General features: G+C 39.9%; 1 protein-coding gene and 2 pseudogenes across 7 annotated transcripts in view; 1 reads left to right on the top strand and 2 right to left on the bottom strand.

Moving 5' to 3' along the window:
• LOC143849081 (HSI2-like 1) overlaps positions 1-6184 on the top strand; it is a 33116-nt gene extending 26932 nt beyond the window's left edge. For 4 of the 6 annotated variants that reach the window (XM_077358133.1, XM_077358127.1, XM_077358128.1 and 1 more), the window contains 3 exons: positions 1394-1507; positions 3866-3924; positions 5205-6184. In XM_077358133.1, coding sequence (XP_077214248.1) covers positions 1394-1507; positions 3866-3924; positions 5205-5989 — 958 coding nt within the window. In that variant the 3' untranslated portion in view covers positions 5990-6184. The remainder of the gene's footprint in view (positions 1-1393; positions 1508-3865; positions 3925-5204) is intronic. The other 2 variants (XM_077358130.1, XM_077358131.1) reach the window with 1 other exon arrangement.
• A 1885-nt stretch (positions 6185-8069) lies between these two features.
• Positions 8070-12220, bottom strand: LOC143849093 (cytochrome P450 71AU50-like; annotated as a pseudogene).
• A 360-nt stretch (positions 12221-12580) lies between these two features.
• On the bottom strand, positions 12581-15425 carry LOC143847927 (tryptophan N-monooxygenase CYP79A68 pseudogene; annotated as a pseudogene). Its single transcript, XR_013235257.1, has 2 exons — positions 14338-15425; positions 12581-12883 (listed from the first exon to the last, which is right to left on the bottom strand). The product of XR_013235257.1 is annotated as a tryptophan N-monooxygenase CYP79A68 pseudogene (transcript).
• Between the last annotated feature and the right edge of the window lie 2007 nt (positions 15426-17432).

Genomic DNA, 17432 nt, shown 5'->3' on the forward strand with positions numbered 1-17432 from the left:
GTATCACTGCCAGTGATGATGGTGCCATCGAAATGGTTTGTGAGCAGCTGCTCAGATAAGCTTACCTGAGCAGAGCTCACAAACGCGGGGGGGGTTGCACATTATTTGGATGATCCAAAGCATTCATTTGATAGGCCCTCATATAGATAGGGTGTGCCCAAAAAATCAGCTCCACGGGATCATCACAACCCTACGATTTGTGGAGTTAAAAATGGATGTGTAGAAACCTTCACATATTTGTCCATATTTTGCCTCCACAGTTTGAAGGGTTAGGATGATCCCATGGAGCTATTTTTTGGGCACACCCTATCTATATGAGGGCCTATCAAATGAATACTTTGGATCATCCAAATAATGTGGCCCCCCTATGTTTGTAAGCTCTACTCAGATAAGCTTATATGAGTGTGTGTCTCACTAGGGTAGCATGTACAATGTCTAAAATACCCCTAATCGGGTATGTAATGGCACCACCTTGTCTAATAGTATATAGGGAAATGCAAATATAATTATTATTGCATTTTCTTTATATATATATATATATATATTTATATTTATATTTATATATGCACATATCTCTTTTATGGTGGCATTTTACTAGTGAGACATTCATTATGCTTGACAATTATAGGGTGTCATTATCCAACAATTGGATAGAGTATATTTCATGCTTTTCATATGAAAATATTCTCCATTGGAATTTTTGTTACAATTGATGTTGTGAACTTCCTATTTGAAGCTTCCCTACTATATGTCATATTAAATTCTATTTATGCTTCATGGTTTGTTTAGAATGGCCTCAAAAGGTTAAAAAGGGAAGCTACAATTGTTCCGGTTTCATTAGATGCTATGCTCAAATTCACCTTTCAAGATATGGTGGCATTTTATTAAGAAAACATCCGTTATTGTTTGAAAAATCTGCTGCTCCATGAGCTGAATATTTGGAAAGAGTATATTGCACACTATTTAAATGAACATATATTCATTGAATTTTTTCTAACAATATATCCTTTGAACTTTTTGAAGTTTCCAACCTTCTCGACTATATATTGTATTAAATTTTATTAACGATTTAGAATGTGACTAGAATGACCACAACTTGAAAATTAACTTCTACTCCCAACCGACTTTATATACTACTTTATATCGAGAGCTTGTTTGTATGAGCAGAGTTGCAGAAACTACTATGGTTTTGTAGTTTGAATCTATTGTGCTTGCTCGCATTCACTTAATCACACATGATTTATCATGAAACTTTTAATAGTATTTCCCCTCAAATATGGTATCTAAATGAGTAATGAAAGGTGAATAGTTCTTACTGTTTGTTCTCTTTTCGAGTATGTAAGAACGCTTATATGTTCACCTAATACTGGATTAGATGAACTTGGTTTTCCAGGGAACAGGATCAATGGGCTCAATGTGATAATTGCCATAGATGGCGCAGGTTGCCTGTAGATGTTCTTCTTCCACCAAAGTGGACGTGTGCAGATAATAGATCGGACCCAATGCGGTTAGTATTAAAATTTTTACTTCAACATGGTATTATCAAATTTACTTTTGATCCATAATAGATGGAAAGAGATTTCGTATTTTTTGTGAAAAACATTGATAACTAGACTTTCGGAAGACAAAACATATTGAGTATTCATTCATGATGAGCATGCATGAACATAGTTGAAGTAGTTTAAACCATTACTACCGTTTTCAAAAAACACGAGTCACATGAATAAATAAATGAAGAGTATTCTTAGAACCAAGCTTGTTTGGTTTGCTTAAAAAGTTCGGAGAAATGTGAAAATGAATCTTTTTTCCCACAATTTGCACATTTTCTGGTATCTTGTAACGCTTGGAAAAGAAAAAGTTGATGGAATTTTTTTCCAGGTGAAAAATAGATTTTTTTTCTAATTCTCTCATTTTCTTCTCCATGAATCACTGCCATTCCATGAATCACTACCATTCTTTCCATGAGTGGGACAGTCTCCCACCTACCCAAAGTTGACAGCTCTCTCCCCTCTGGCACATATTCCCGCCCCCTAGCTAGTAGCTATTTCAAATTCCTCCAAAGCTTCCTGCTCTGCAAACTCTAACAAGAATCCTGGGGATGGAAATCTCCCCACGACTATTGAAGTAGAGGACTGACCCAAGATCAGCCAAACGATCCTAAGGAAAATGGAGTCATCTCTTTGCCCAACCTCAAGAGTCAGATATATCAACTGAGTTGGAATTCATGGAACCAGTCATCTCTTCTGAGGGAGAATCAAGAGCCAAATTCTTCAGTGGAGATATTTCGGAAACAACAGACATATGGAAGTATAGTTTGGTTGGTTATTTCACGGGAAGATGACCATATTTTGTTGCTCTAAAGGAGTTCCTCCTGCAAAAATGGAAAACCAAAGGAGAGTTCCAACTCTTTGCTCTACATGGAGGCTTCTTTCTTTTCAAATTCTCAAATGACGAAGACTTTTCTCATGTGTTGGAGGCCCCTACTCTTACCTATGGTGGTAGAGTCCTCATTCTCAAACGGTTGAAACCTGGCACGGAACTGGAAAGACTAAAGCTTACCTCTATCCCTATATGGGTTCGCTTCCCTGGGCTTCACCTTGAGTTCTGATCAGCAAAAGGGCTCAGTAAACTTGCATGTCATAGGCAAGCCAATGTACATGGACTCTCAAACTGCCGAGGCATCTAAATTGAGTGATGCAAGAGTTTGTGTGGAGGTGAGTGCTGGGAAGATTCTCCCAGAGGTTATTCATGCTGATACTCTGACGGGAACTTACTCTCAGCAAGTGGAATATGATTGGAAACCAAGCTCTTGCCAAAGCTGTGTAGATTTCAGTCACTCTACTGATAGATGTCCTCTGAAGGAAAGTACTCAAAGAAGGTTTCATGCTCCCCCAAAACAGATCTGGAAGGGAAAAAAACAAGATAGCAGCAAAGAGGAAGAAGTTCTTCTGAAGGAAAATGTAAAACTGAATGAGGAACCCCCGAAAACTTATCCAAAAGTTTCTCAAATCCCCTCAGCCCTCCTAGCATTGTCTAATCCATTCAGCTTACTGGATATGCCTGAACCTGAAGGTCCAATCCTAGTTGAGGATTCCATTGCCGCCGCGCAAAGCTTAAAGAAAGGAAAGTCTGCCGAAATTGATCGGGACGATGTATCCTTAACTCCTCAGAGCAATGTCTTGAAAACAATGGGAGGATGACTCAGCCCATTACAAACCCCCCAGTAAGGGAATGCATAAGTATTGTACACCAGCCCATCAATTTGATTCCCGATGGAACCTTTTCTTTAAATCCTGATGAAATCAGGGAGTTGAAAGGAGCAGAGGACCTCGATGAGGCAAGGAGCGATGATACTGAAAACTGATTTTCTGATGAAGAAGCAGAGAATGAAGAGAAGAAACAAGGAGATGGTGAAGAAGATCACCTCCAACAGAAGAAAAAAGAAATCCCCCATCAAAGGATTTCTAAACCCTCAAAGGTTGAGAAGTTGAGGAAGAGCATGAGAGCAAGGAAATTTAGCTAGAAGATGAAAGAAGTCTTTGATCACTAGGGGCTAAAATGGGGCCCGGCTCTAGAGTTCACGTGTATTCTCTCTTGTTGTGCTTGTTTTAAGTTTTGATATCAAGGGTATCATGTCCTTGTTTGTTCTGCCTCCTTCCTTAGCCATTGTTCAAAGGATTGGGGCATCGTCTTCTTCCTTTTATTGTCATATCTTTCTTTAATCAATATGCTGGTAGGGGTCCGCCTAACCCCAGTTTACCGATTAAAAAAAAAAACATTTCCTATTTTATTATTTTGTCACGTAAATATCATTACAGGTTTTTGATTAACTATTTCTTGTCATGGTTTTATGACATATCTCCAGGTCTTCGTGTTCTGCACCAGATGAAATGAGACTGGAAACTCTTTTAAGGTTGCATTTAGGTATGCAGCCTCTAAGTTTCCTTTTAACATTTACATATTCATATTGCAGTATTAGTTCAGAAGTCATCACACAATAGAAACACCATGGCTGATACTACATCTTTGTTTGAACATGTTTTTTTTAATCATTGGGTATCGTACTAGCTTTTTATGTTTCATGCTCGACATGTGTTGAATATACTCTACACTCCAAATCAGATAATGAAAACCTGTGCTTTTCCTCTCGTAATTGCTTTTCCTCTCATAATTCCTCGTATGTTTTCAGATAATGAAAACATTTGTTGGATATACTCTACATATGTAATCTAAGTCATGATGGTTTGTTAGTGCCTGTTGTTTTACCCTTTTGCATTTGTATTTACGCATGCAGATTTCCACACATACATATACAGACCCATTATATATACCAGCAGGCAGTGCTGACATGGTTATTGGTACAAAGCTTAATTTATTATATGGTTTGTTTTTGGTATACTTGTGTATATACTGACTGTTGTATTCTCAATGCTTTTATATTTATCTAGATGTTTTTTTATGTATTTTATACTTAAATGAAGTGATGTTTGAATCGGGGAAGGAGGTCAGTGCTCTTTGGTTGCTGAAACGATGGGACTGACCTGGCATAATACCTCCGAGGGTCAGTTGATCACACCAGCCTAAAGCTTGGGAGGTCCCTAAGTTGTCCTCCCGTGGAAGACTGAAGCTGTGGTTCCTTTATTATTGGTTCTTTTATTTTAATATAATTCAAGGACGGTGATATTTTCAACCCTAAAAGCAACAACTCCACCCCTTACAGATTTAAAATAGTACCCATAGTACTCAAGTATTTAAAATTATAAATGCAAATATGCCACAATAACAAAAAAAACATGATACTTAATTTGAAGATATTAACTTATCTTTGAAACATGACAGTGATTTTGACCAATTGAAGTATTCATGAAGGCATGAAGTATACTGTATGAGTATCTTTTGTATCGTTGTGTACACGTCGTGTTGGGTCTTCACAAACATCGGGTAATCACAGGACACCATACCTTACACTTTGTGTCTAGCAGACTAACACCGACAATATATACGTACAGTCGTACACACATTTATTGCTCTATTGAACAGATATGCCCACATGTTTAAATGCATGTATGTGCATATGTATGTACACATTTTGATGGTTCCCACAAGCATATATGTAGAGGCATGTACATGGTTATGCATAGCATCTGAATACAAGTCAGCGTATATGTCTACTTAACAATACTCCCTCATGCCCACTTGTGTAGCAGATTTGAAAAGACGAAAAACTGCCAGAAATTACAAACCAGTTCCAGAGCCTGAACCATCTGGTCTTGACGCTCTCGCCTTAGCTGCAGTCGGAGATGATGGGAACTCTGCCCCACCAACCATTGCAACCACCACAAAACACCCTCGTCACCGCCCCGGTTGCATGTGTATCGTGTGCATTCAACCTCCTAGTGGCAAGGGTCCCAAACACAAGCCCACGTGCACCTGCAACGTCTGCTTGACTGTGAAGCGCCGCTTCAAAACCCTCATGATGCGGAAGAGGAAACGCCAGTTAGAGAAGGAAGCTGAAACTTCCCATAAAAAACAAGAATGGACTAAAGATGAAGTTGAAATGGACAATGATTCGAGACGGGTGCTGTCTCAAGACCCATTGGAATGCAATACCATGCAGGTGAATGACTCAGAGCCTGGTCCTAGCAAAGTTCTGAAGGAATGGGTCGACACTAGCAAGAGCCCGATAGACTTGAATTGCCACCCTGAGCACGAAGAAGACCCGAATGGTGGATCATCGCGAATGAGTATGATGAGTCTTCTTCAGGAGGCAACCCTTCCTTTGGAGACATATCTGAAACAAAACGGGCTTACGAGCTTGCTATGCAAGCAGCAGGCGAGCTCGAGCCCCTGCACATTGCCACAGGCTACTGGAGAGAGCGAGGCAAGGCTGCTGGATGAGAGCAATGTTGTTTCTACCATACAAGAGCCAGATAGCGTTGGTGATGAAGGGTTTGGTGTACCCGATGAAGCCCGAAATGATCCCGAGTGAGTTTCCTTTCTTCTTGCTTTTAACTTTAAATATGGGTTTGTCAGTTTTTTTTAAATTTGAGACTTTTTGTGTTTGAATATTTGTTCATGGATGTGTGCATTCAGAACTAAATCATATACATGCATTCAATAGAAGTCTCCATGTTCTTTTTATGAAAATTATTATGGATGGCCAAAGACAGGACCTTGGTGTGAAGTTTCAGAATCTTCTGTAGAATGTTGTTTGTGTAAATTAGAGATGCAATGGCAGCAGAGGCCTTGATTCAAAGATTGAGTAGGCCCCACTATAGATGGTTACCTCAATTCTCGGACGATGCTAGCCATCCTATCAATGGCAAATGGTTCCCATTCAACCGTTGATATCAAATGCCTAAAATTATGCAATTGCTGTGAATTTTAAACAGGGGCCCATATATGGTGGAACCCATCAACTTGTGGGGTTCAGGTTCTAAACATGATAAATTATATAATAAAAAAAAAGCCATTTAAACTCCCAAAATGCCAATTTTCTTATGTTATAAATCGACTCAGCGCATCAGATCGTTGTTCATCTGGTTCTATTACATGTAGGGAATTGGATTTTCTTCCAATTAGAAAATCAAGAGCCCGTGCTTTATTGGCATGCGATTATCTGTTCCTAACAGGGGTTTTCTGTTTGTTTTTCGATCAATAATCATCGATGAAAAGGAGGGTTGTTCTTATAGAAAAGCAGAGCTAGTTATGGTCTTCCTGTAATTTGGGCTTGGGGCCACTCATTATTGACTGCTACATCGAACATGTAGTTAGTTAAAACCCAGCTGAAATACAAAGAACTTGGACATTTCTGTCCAAAAACTGCCTCTTCACAGCTGGTTTAACTGAGGGGCATTCCTGTCCTCTCAGCTGTACCTGGTAGTATAAGACCTAATGAAATTTGGAATTTGAAGAGACTTTTCAATCTGAGATTTTAATTTGGGTTTTTTCTAGAATTTTCAAGAAATCTGTTGCCAGTAGCAGGGATAGCAGCTGATAATTCAGGAACAACTATTGCAAGTATCATTGGTTTTTTGTACTTTCGTCTACCTTCTTCCTTGTTGTAAGCAAGGCAAACTTTCTATTCAGTGTCATTTTCATTTCGTCCACCTGGATTGGAGTTTTAGCATTGAATTACTATCCTATTGCTTGCAATTTCTATATTGAAAATTATTAAGGCCCAAGCATCACAGAAGTTTTCTCTATTCTAGTATCATTAGTAGATAACATACATGACATAAATTTGTGTAAATTGCTGTTCTAATTAAGTAATGTTGGAATAGCCTATATGTTTCTACTGAGAATTTGCATCTAGTTGAAATTCCTTGTGTAGAAAATCGACGGACAAAGGTTCAATCAAAGTCCGCGATCAAAAGCAAGATAAAACAAAACACAATGGCAACCCACAAAGAACACACACGATTTACGTAGTTCGGCACAAAGGCCTACATCCACGGGGGATCCAGAGAAATATTCCACTAATTAAGAATTAAAGATTACAATAGGCTTTTCAATCGATCCAGCACTTGATCGATTCCCAAATCCTTCCCTTGCAACTCTTTACATAACCCCTTATTGACTACCTCGCTTGTTGAAAATGCAAGAGAATACAAAGCTTTCTCTTTCCTCTCTTCAACGTGAGATATCCGACGCAGTCGAAGAACTACGAGAACCCCTTTGAGGATGCCTTCACCAAGCTCTTTCCTATCTCTCCTTCCAAAAGGAGATACAAAATATATGGTTTTTTCTTCTTTTCTTTTTCCCCTTTTCCTCCATTTCTTTCGAGGTAAACATGGATGTAAAATTTGTTTTATGTTGTAAAAATGAACATGGAACAAATTTTATGTCCATTTTTACATCGAAATAAACAAAGCCTTTTCCAAAGAGGCACAAAACCCTAAAATGGTGGCCCCCACCCATGCTATGATGGGGTGTAAAATGTTGGGCTCCACACTATCAAAACAATGTGTTTTAAAGAAGAGGTTTTCCATTAAAAAAATTTCTTAGAAAAAAAAGGGGATGAAAGGTGGAAAGAAACATGCTTAGTATATATTATAGATAGATAGATAGATCATAGATGGATAGATTATAGATTGATAATTGCAATCATAGTACAGAAATTACATATGTCTAGAGAAAAACCCTAGACCCAGTCATAAAAACAGAAAGCAACACTCCTCACATATATGACTACCCTTTAGCAAACATCCTTACGTAGACTCATCCCATATATGACTACCCTTCAGCAAACATCCTTACTTAGGCGATAAGATGGAATTGCCTTGAGATGGTTGGCTCTACCTACTATTAAACTGAACATCTCGCTCATCTCGCTTGGCTTCACCCCATCGGGCAGTTCCCAGTCGAAGCAATGCACCAGCTGAGATATAGTAAGTCACGCCACAACGAGCCCCTGCAAGATGCCGGGGCAACTCCGGCGCCCCGTCCCAAACGGTAGGAACGAGCAATCGCTCCCCCTCATGTCGACATTGTTTCCGATGAACCTCTCGGGGTTGAATTCTTCTGGGTTGGCCCATGCGGTGGGGTCCCGTGAGATGGCCCATGCGTTGATGATCACCCGGCTCTTCTTGGGAATGTGGAAGCCGTCGATCATGATGTCCTCCATTGCCTCGTGGGGGATGAGTAGTGGGACCACATGGTGCAGCCTCATGCTTTCTTTGAGGACCACGTCGAAGTAGTCAAGGTTGCGCAGGTCAGGCTCTTCTACCATCCGGTCCATGCCCACTACTCTGGCTAGCTCTTCTTAGACCTTTTTCATTACTCCAGGGTTCTTGATGAGCTCACAGAGGGCCCATTCTATTGTTGCTGCCGCAGTATGTACACTAGCAGCGAGCATGTCCTGCAAAAGAGGAAACGTTCTTACGTGCCTTCTGTGTTGAAGTATAAATGTTTCTTTGAATTGATCACATGTAGCCCCTCTTTTTTGGCTTGGGCCTTGGCCGGTGGTACACATGTCACATTTTTTATTCTTGTATGTTTTAGATGTTGAGGACATTCTTAACAGCCTCGTTCAAAACGGCGTTCTTAAAACCCACTTTCTCTCTATTTGTTGTCAGTTTTGCTTTGATGATTTCAAGATATCGGCTTAGGGATTTGTAAATCAAAATTAATGTTCTTGGTGTCAGGGTCAAAGGTAAAAAAGTGGAATAAGAGCTTGAACTAAGAAGCCTATCTAAATCTAGGGGTGCAACTCTGGTCGGGTTGGGTCGGGTTCTGGCCAACCCAACCCGACCCAAGGAACCCATTTTTCCAACCCGAACTTGACCCCACCCGATTTCCAACTCGATGAGGTTCAACCCGACTCGACCTGACCAGAGGAACCCTTAATTTTTTTCCAACCCGAACCCGACCCGACACTACTTCAATCCGACCCTACCCGAGTTTTTAAGCCTAAAAAATTATAAAAAATGTAGGGTTACACTCGGGTTGGGTTGCCAAACCCTCAACCCGAACCCGACCCGTCCTGTTTTCAGGTTGAACCTGACCCGAGTTGCACCCCTATCTAAATCTGTTTTTAATAGTTATAGTCTTATGACAAATGTTGCTGATTTGGACTCACAAGTACAGGTGCAACTCCAGCATGCATGGATCCGGTTGAGGCCAACCATAGCCCAACCTGAGATAGCATTCCCTAAACCCGAACCCAACCCAATCCGAGACTTGGGTCGAGGATGGTCACCCCTATCCCAACCCAACCCAACCTATTTCAACCTGCCTTTAAATCTCTCTACCCTAACCCACCTAAGTCAGGTTGGGTTCGGGTTAGCCTAGGCAAAAAACAAAAATATAGAAAAACACAACCATAATATTTTGAAAGTCACGATAAAATTAGTTGACGAAGGTCGGGTTCGAGTAGAGTTGGGTTGCCCAAACCCTTAAACCAAACAAAATTAAATCGGTTAACACAACCCAACCTGAGGAAATTCCAGCCCAAGCTGAGCCAAAATCGTGTTGTACCTGACCCAAGTTGCACCCCTACTCACATGGCTCTCCATAACAATCGTGATGTTGCCAGAGAGATCTAATTTACAAACCTTTCTATGTGGTGTAACTTTTATGAACCTGCATAGAGCATGTTTTGGCTTTTGTGAAAACCGGATTTTAGAGAATGTTTGATTATAGTAAAGAGTAATCCAGATCGGCTCATAGATGGTTAATGATCAATGAGGTTTTAGCTGGGAGCACCTTAGCCACATGTTGACGTTGGAAGGGGTATAATAATCGGTTTATAATATGTGTGAGCCCATTGTAAGCCCAATAAGGTTAGTAAGCCTATTTGAGGAAAACGAGTCCATAATGGGTGGACTCTAGGATTTTCTTTTGAATTATTATAAATATGAGATTGGTCCCTGCTCTCACACATAAGGTTGCTATTTATTCCCATTGGAATACACATAATGAAGTGGAGAGTAGAAGGCCCCCTTCTTCGTTTTGCAGAGGATCAGAATCATCTCCGGATCGTTAAATCATAATTGCCAATGGATCAAAAGTCATGGACGGAGGTATTTACGCTAAATCTCATGTATTTAGTTTCTTGAATCATATGCTTATGGTTAAATCTCATGTATTTAGTTTCTTGAATCATATGCTTATGGTTTCGATTCGATCACACGATCTTAGTTTTACATCGGGATCCTGTGAGCTTTTATTTGTTGTAAGTAAAGGAAAATTTAAACTAGAAATAGAAGAGGAATAAGGTAGAGCCTAAATACGAATTCACAAGTCAGTAGAAACTGTTCTTTTTCTCTTTGCCATCGATAGGATTTAGCAATTTGTGTGAATTTTGTTTCAGGCCATTACCTATGTTGGAAGCAACAAAACCCAAATACACATCTTGGGTCCCACCTCTTTCCACCAATGAGAGCAGACAGATGACCAAAACTCAAAGTTTATTGTGTTTCCTTACCAGGAGGATCCCTTTGATGCAGCTGTATTCTACTTGAAATTCACTGTTCTTGGACTCCATGAAAGCCAGCATTGCGTCAACGAAGTCCCTCGGAGCCCCTTTCCCTTTCCTGTTAATGTGTTCATCGATTATTTTTTTGAAGAAATCATCGTAAACCTTGCTGAGCTTCTTCATCCTTGTCCCCAACCCTTGAAGATCCAATGCACTCACAAATGGTATGTAATCACCCACATTGAAAGGCCCCTCTAATTTCATGGTCTCATCAACCACAGCTTTAAATCCCCTGCCATCCAAGCTCTGGTCCATGTACTTCCTTCCAAACAACATCCGGCATGATATGTCGAGGATCAGCTGTCCCACCTGAGAAACAATGAACCGGAAGTGATAACCCTCTTGATTATTAGATTACAACACTAATATCTCAGTACTCTAAGGCCATATGTTGGCAGTCATGAAAGTTTTTTCCACATAATATTGGATTATCAAGAGAGGGCATGAGTGAGGAGAGGCTGAGAAGTTGCTTAAAAAATAGGAAAAAGAAAAACTTTATTCAAAATATAGTTTTATTTTCCCCCAGTTCATATCATCCCCTCAATCATGCCCTCTCAAATCTCTCCCTGTCCCACTCCCTTTACCCCTCTCTCAAGTCTAACAGCTTAAGCTTTTGGGGTAATTGGTTGTTTCACAGAGTAATCCAAAGAAACCGTACAAAACTTAATACCATCAGGGTAAGGTCGGCGACATCATGCGTCCCTTTCAGCGATCGCACCAAGAGACCCAACTCTTCTCTCCGCAAGGATTTGAACGAGTCGATCTTGGTATTGCTAAGCATTTCCAAGGTGCAGAATTTACGAGAATTGCGCCAGTAAGGTCCGTATTCCCAGAATCCAAGCCCCTTTCGCTCGTAGAAGAGATACTTTCCTACCTCGGTGATGGGCCGAGTTGGGAAGACCGAGTCGTGAGTCTTGAGAAATTGTATGGCAGCTCGAGGGGTTGAGACGACAATGGTGGGGACGAAGCCCAACTGCATGTGCATGATGGGTCCGTATTGTTGGGCTAGCTGTTGAAGGCTACGATGAGGGAGGTCACCCAACATGTGGAGATTACCTAAGATTGGTAGCCGTCGCGGGGCAGGAGGAAGAGGGGCCTTTCCTCTCCTTCTCACGGCACGAAGGAAATATGTGAAGGATAAGATTCCTACTACTAGTAGGAGAAGAGAAGGCCACTGGAACATTGTATCCATATTTTTACAACCCACCAAAGCAAAACTATACACTGCAGACATTTTTTCTTTCTTCCATGTTTCCTCTTTTGTACTGTCAATTGAAGAGTGGAAGAAGCCTATTTATAGGGCAGTCTCCACTGTGGACATAGTTTTCGTTGATGTAGAATAGAGAAAGAAAATGAACCATTCCATTTTATTTTCAGCACGTTTTATTAATGTTCTCACTCACTCATTCCTTTTCTTCAACCAATTGAAGTGTGGAGGAAGCCTATTCAAAGGGCAGGGCATGGTTAGGCATCCCTAGTATTCACTTCATGTGATTTTTTGGGTTTGAGGTTTGGCCGCATGCCCCTACCCGTATGTTTTCCCTCTATTATTAATAAAATTCAAGGTGCCAACTCAACTCAGGTCACTAGATAAATTCTAGGTTATAAAAAGCCCAACAACACATGGCTACCCTTTGGGATGAAGTAACCCGCTACGATGGCGTCACAACTTGATACATGGGGGAGGTTAAAGGGGACAATCGGGTGGAGCCGAAATGCTTCCCTAATACATGCCTTGACATAATTCAACTGCGAAAAATCGGATTCTTGAACGAGTCTCTCCTTTCCCACCACTCTATCCAATTCGTCAATTGCTTTTTGAAGAATTTCAGGTTGATTCACCATCTCTGCCATTGCCCATTCAACTGCATTTGCTGGGTTGTCCACTGATGCATAGATCAAATCCTGCAATTTTAGAATTAAATAGACGAAAAATGGTTATGGATTGCCCCTTCTTATTTAAGCCCTGTTCAATTTAGATTGTGACAATCGATTGTGATCCCACAGCCCATAATTGAGTCCAATAATCCGTTTAGGACCCACAATCAGTTGTCACAATCTAATACGAGCAGGACCTTAGTTTTTCTGCTTCCTGAAGAAAAAAAGCTGGTTTTGTTCTATCTATTTTCAAATTGAGCTGCATAATTTAAAAGGTTAGTCACAACAAAAATAAAAGGGAGATGATATTTTCACTCCCCTTGCATTACACATGTGCTCCCCTTATAACGTGATTTGACTTGACGTGAAAAGTGGCAACTTTAACGCTTTTCGACATCAAATCACGTTATCATCGCTTACATTTGAGATGAAATACCCTCCACACTTATTTAAAAGTTCATAGGTACTGATACATGGTGAATATATCTTAATCATCACCAACATCATCGTCATCATCAAGGGCGCATTATATAATCCTGCTTGTTTTAGATGTTGCCAATATATTTTCAGCAGAAAACCAATCCATGTCAAATTGGGTATTTGGTTTGTTTGCAGGGTGGAATTGATTTTGTACCCAATTAGATTCTACATATCCCAGCAAAATATGCATTTTTGATGGAATTTTGGATCAATTTAAGTCCAACATCAATTCTACAATTGCGAATCAATTGCCCAATTTTGCCACGAATCGGTTTGGGCTCAGAATCCATTATCAAAATCCAAAACAAGGGAAATCAAAATCCAAAACAAAATGACCTTAAAGTGTTAGAAACCGTCCAGAAGAGAATGGAAAGGGGCGAAATAAATATAGAAAGGTTGGAGGAAATGAATGTAGGATGTAAGAGGGAGAAAATGGAATGATTGTTGGAAGGGTGTGAGATGGATGGAGGATGGTGAGGAGAGGAGGAAGAGATGTAATGTATTAAAGGAGGGAGGAGAGGAGAGAAAGGAAAGGAGAGACGGTATAGAGTTTTGTCACCTTTTTCAAATTTAGCTTATTCTCAATCATAGGTTTAGAGTCCGTTTTATATTTAGGTCTTTTTAAAATTTAAGACTCTATGCTCACTCGCCGTTGTTTGGTTTTAACATAGAGCCCCGGACAACTTTTCTAGTTTAAGTATACAAAGACAGCTCACCTGAGGTGAGAAGTAAGCCACGTATCGCAACATATCCAACATTGCCAATTCCTACTAGGGCCTGAATGGCCTATTCACAAAAGTCAATGCATTGTGGCTCTCTTTGAATGAGACACTCACCTCACATTTTCAAATTGCATATTACAAAAATGTAACGGTTCAATGTCAACTTTAATGATTCAGTTTTCAAATATAGTAACAAATGTTCATAGCCCATTTGCTGATTAGTGCCATATTTAGATGAGATTAAAGCAGAAAAGATGATTAGGGAAGTGATAATCTTACCGCGGTTAATGCCTTCAGCTCTTCGATAGTTAACAATGGGTTCCCTTCACCATTCTTAACCGATATTAAGACGTCGAGGAGGTCCTTCGGCTCCTTTTTGAGGCTCCAATCATCACTAACCCTCCATTGCCTAATACGTTCGTCAATAATTGGATCATGATACTTATTAATGACCTTGACAGCTTTCCTCATGATCCTCTCATGGCCATTTAAATCAAACCATCTCAGGCAAGGAATGTAGTCGGAGACGCAGAAGGCATAGAGAAGAGATAGAACAGTAAAGATAGCCTCGACGTATTCTTCTTCTTCGAAGCCTGGGCCTCCATCCGCCCGACCCTCTCCAAAGTACCTCCTTCCGAACATCAACTCCCTAATGACATTGCCACTGTATTGTCTAGTGGCAACTCTAAGATTGACAATGGTACCACCCGTAAGGTTCCTACATTGGTCATAGATGTACTGAACAAGGTTGTCTGCTTCCTCGATTCTTTTACCAAGGAGCCACCGGAGTCTCACTGGAGATAAAAGCTCCGATACCACCACCCTTCTCATCTTCTTCCATTGATCTCCCCAAGGTGTGTCGACGATGGCTAAGAAACCCCTGCTCGCATACTCAGTGCCCATGGTCAGTGGCCTAGATGCGAAGAGTGCATCATGTTTCTTTAAGAACTCACACGCAATCTCGGGGCAATTGACAGGAATCACATGAACGTTGCCCAATCGGATAGATGCGATATCGGTGTTCATCTCCTCCATGAGGTGAAAGATCCATCGGAAAACTGGCTTGTTCATGAGCATCTCCGGAAGGTTTCCAACAATCGGCCATGGTGATGGGCCCGGGGGCAGTTGGGGCCCTTTCTTGTTCTTAACCCTTTTGTTGGATTGGAAAAATTGGATGAGAAAGAAGATGAAGGATGGAAACAAGATGAATGCATAGGTGGGCCATAGGGGGACCCCAGTTAGGCCATTAGGGGCTACATCGGCGGCCACGGTCCGCCGACATAAGTTGAGGAAGGAGGAGGTGGTGATGGTATTGGTGTTTTTCATGGATAATGGTGGTTGTGTAGTCTGTATTGATAAGGTATAGGCGTAGAGAAGTAGTGGGGGATTGCTCTAGGTAAGAAGATGGCATTGTATGTTGCTTTAAATATAAGAAAAATGTGTTGTGGATGAGGACAAATTTGTGACAGGTATGTCAAATCAGTAACGGAAGTGAGAATTAAAGACGAATTCCTTGTTTAAAAATACTAGTCGTTCACCTTTTGTTCATGCTTCGTACCCTTCTTTGTTGTTCTTCGTTGATTCTTAATAACAAAATTAAAATACATAATCGAGAGAAGAAGAGAAGAAGCTTTTCTTGGAGGAACACCACAAATTTCTTGATTTCTTCATTCATTTCATTCAAAATAACTAATTAAAAACCAGCCCTTTACATAGACTAATTTCAAACTTCCAATCAAACCACACAAAACACGTTTTTTTTTTTAATTTAAAACTTCTAATCAAACCCATCTTCCCATGACTTGATAATAACCAATGAACAACAGTAAGAATAAACAAACAAAATGACTCTCATACGTTTTCTAGATGACTAAAAGATGGACTTGGCTCAGGTGGGCCCTACTAGTTTGCATTAATAACCGTGACCATCTTTGCAAGTTGTTTGAAGCACTTAAAGATAGTAAATGAAAAAGATGGGCTGCAACGAGGCAACGACTGAAAATAAATGGATAGCTATGTCAAGTCTAATGGCCCACATTTTTGGGGTGATCCGAACCGGTCATTTGATAGGCCCTGACATAGATACAGGGTGCCCAAAAAATCAGCTCCATAGGATAATCCCAACCCTTCGCACTGTGGAGGTGAAAGAGGGGAAATTGGACGGGTAAGTGGGCAAATTTATACCCGCCCATTTTCCCCTCTTTCACCTCCATAGTATATTCATTCGGATTTGAGTGTATCTGATTGAATTTATCAAAAAATAATTTCAATTCATTTTTTTGTTATTTTCTTGTGGAAAATTTTAAAGCATCTCCCAAAGCTATTTTCTACCTATTTTGAAATATCTTATAAATTGAACCATTATAGAAAATATAATTGAAAAATGTTCTAATGAAATATTTCGAAAAATAATTAAAAAAAAACAGTTTTTAAATGGTTTTTACACACATGTATTTTTACTTAAAATTTTATTTCCAATCACTAGGCCAATTCATTGTTACCAAGATATTCATCATCACTTGAGCAAACTCTTGATATCATGTTATGTTCATGGTTTTAAATTTCGACCGAAATCCAAAATTTCGGATTGAAATTTCGGATTTCGGTGGGGACCGAAACCCAAATACGCCGAAATTCATTATGTCGCCATTTACCAAATTTCGGTCCAAAATTTCGATTATATGCATTTTTTAATTAAAAAAAAAGTGTTACAAAATTTCGGAATTTCGGTCCGGAATTTCGAACCAAATTACCAAATTTCGGACCGAAATTTCGGTTTTCGGTGGGGTCCGAAACGGTTACCGAAACCGAAAATTTAAACCATGGTTATGTTAGAACAAAATGAGCTCCGATCACCACAAATATCAGGAAACACCGTGAAAATGATGAAATGGTGGTCATTTTCACTTTCGTCTTTATTTTCTAAATGCGAGTTGTGTTTTGGAAAGTGTTTTCCTAAAAAGAATGAAATGAACACCTTCGTGGGGCCTATGTTGTAGACTCAAGCACTTAAAGCCGATGAAAATAACCAAATTGTGGTAATTTTCACTTTCGATTTTATTTTCCAAATAGAGTTGCGTTTTCGGAGAGTGTTTTCCTAAAAAAGAATGGAATCAAACTTCGTGGGGCCTATGTTACACACTCAAACACTCAGAGCCCCGACCCGCATGACCCAACTCATATGGGTGTGCTGTGAGTCTTTGACTTTCTTAAATATGTGACTTTCTTAAATATCTGTTGAATAACATAGAAAATTATTTTCCAATATATTGAGACAATTGTTTTCATTGAGGGGATAGTGTCTGTTATGTGAAAATAATGTCCTTAAAATTATATACTTGATAACATAAATTTTGAGATTTTTGATGTGAAGA

This window comes from Tasmannia lanceolata, unplaced genomic scaffold (assembly GCF_043159265.1).
Source record: "Tasmannia lanceolata isolate RefF3 unplaced genomic scaffold, GAP_Taslan_0.1 ptg000016l, whole genome shotgun sequence".
Lineage (NCBI taxonomy): Eukaryota > Viridiplantae > Streptophyta > Magnoliopsida > Canellales > Winteraceae > Tasmannia > Tasmannia lanceolata.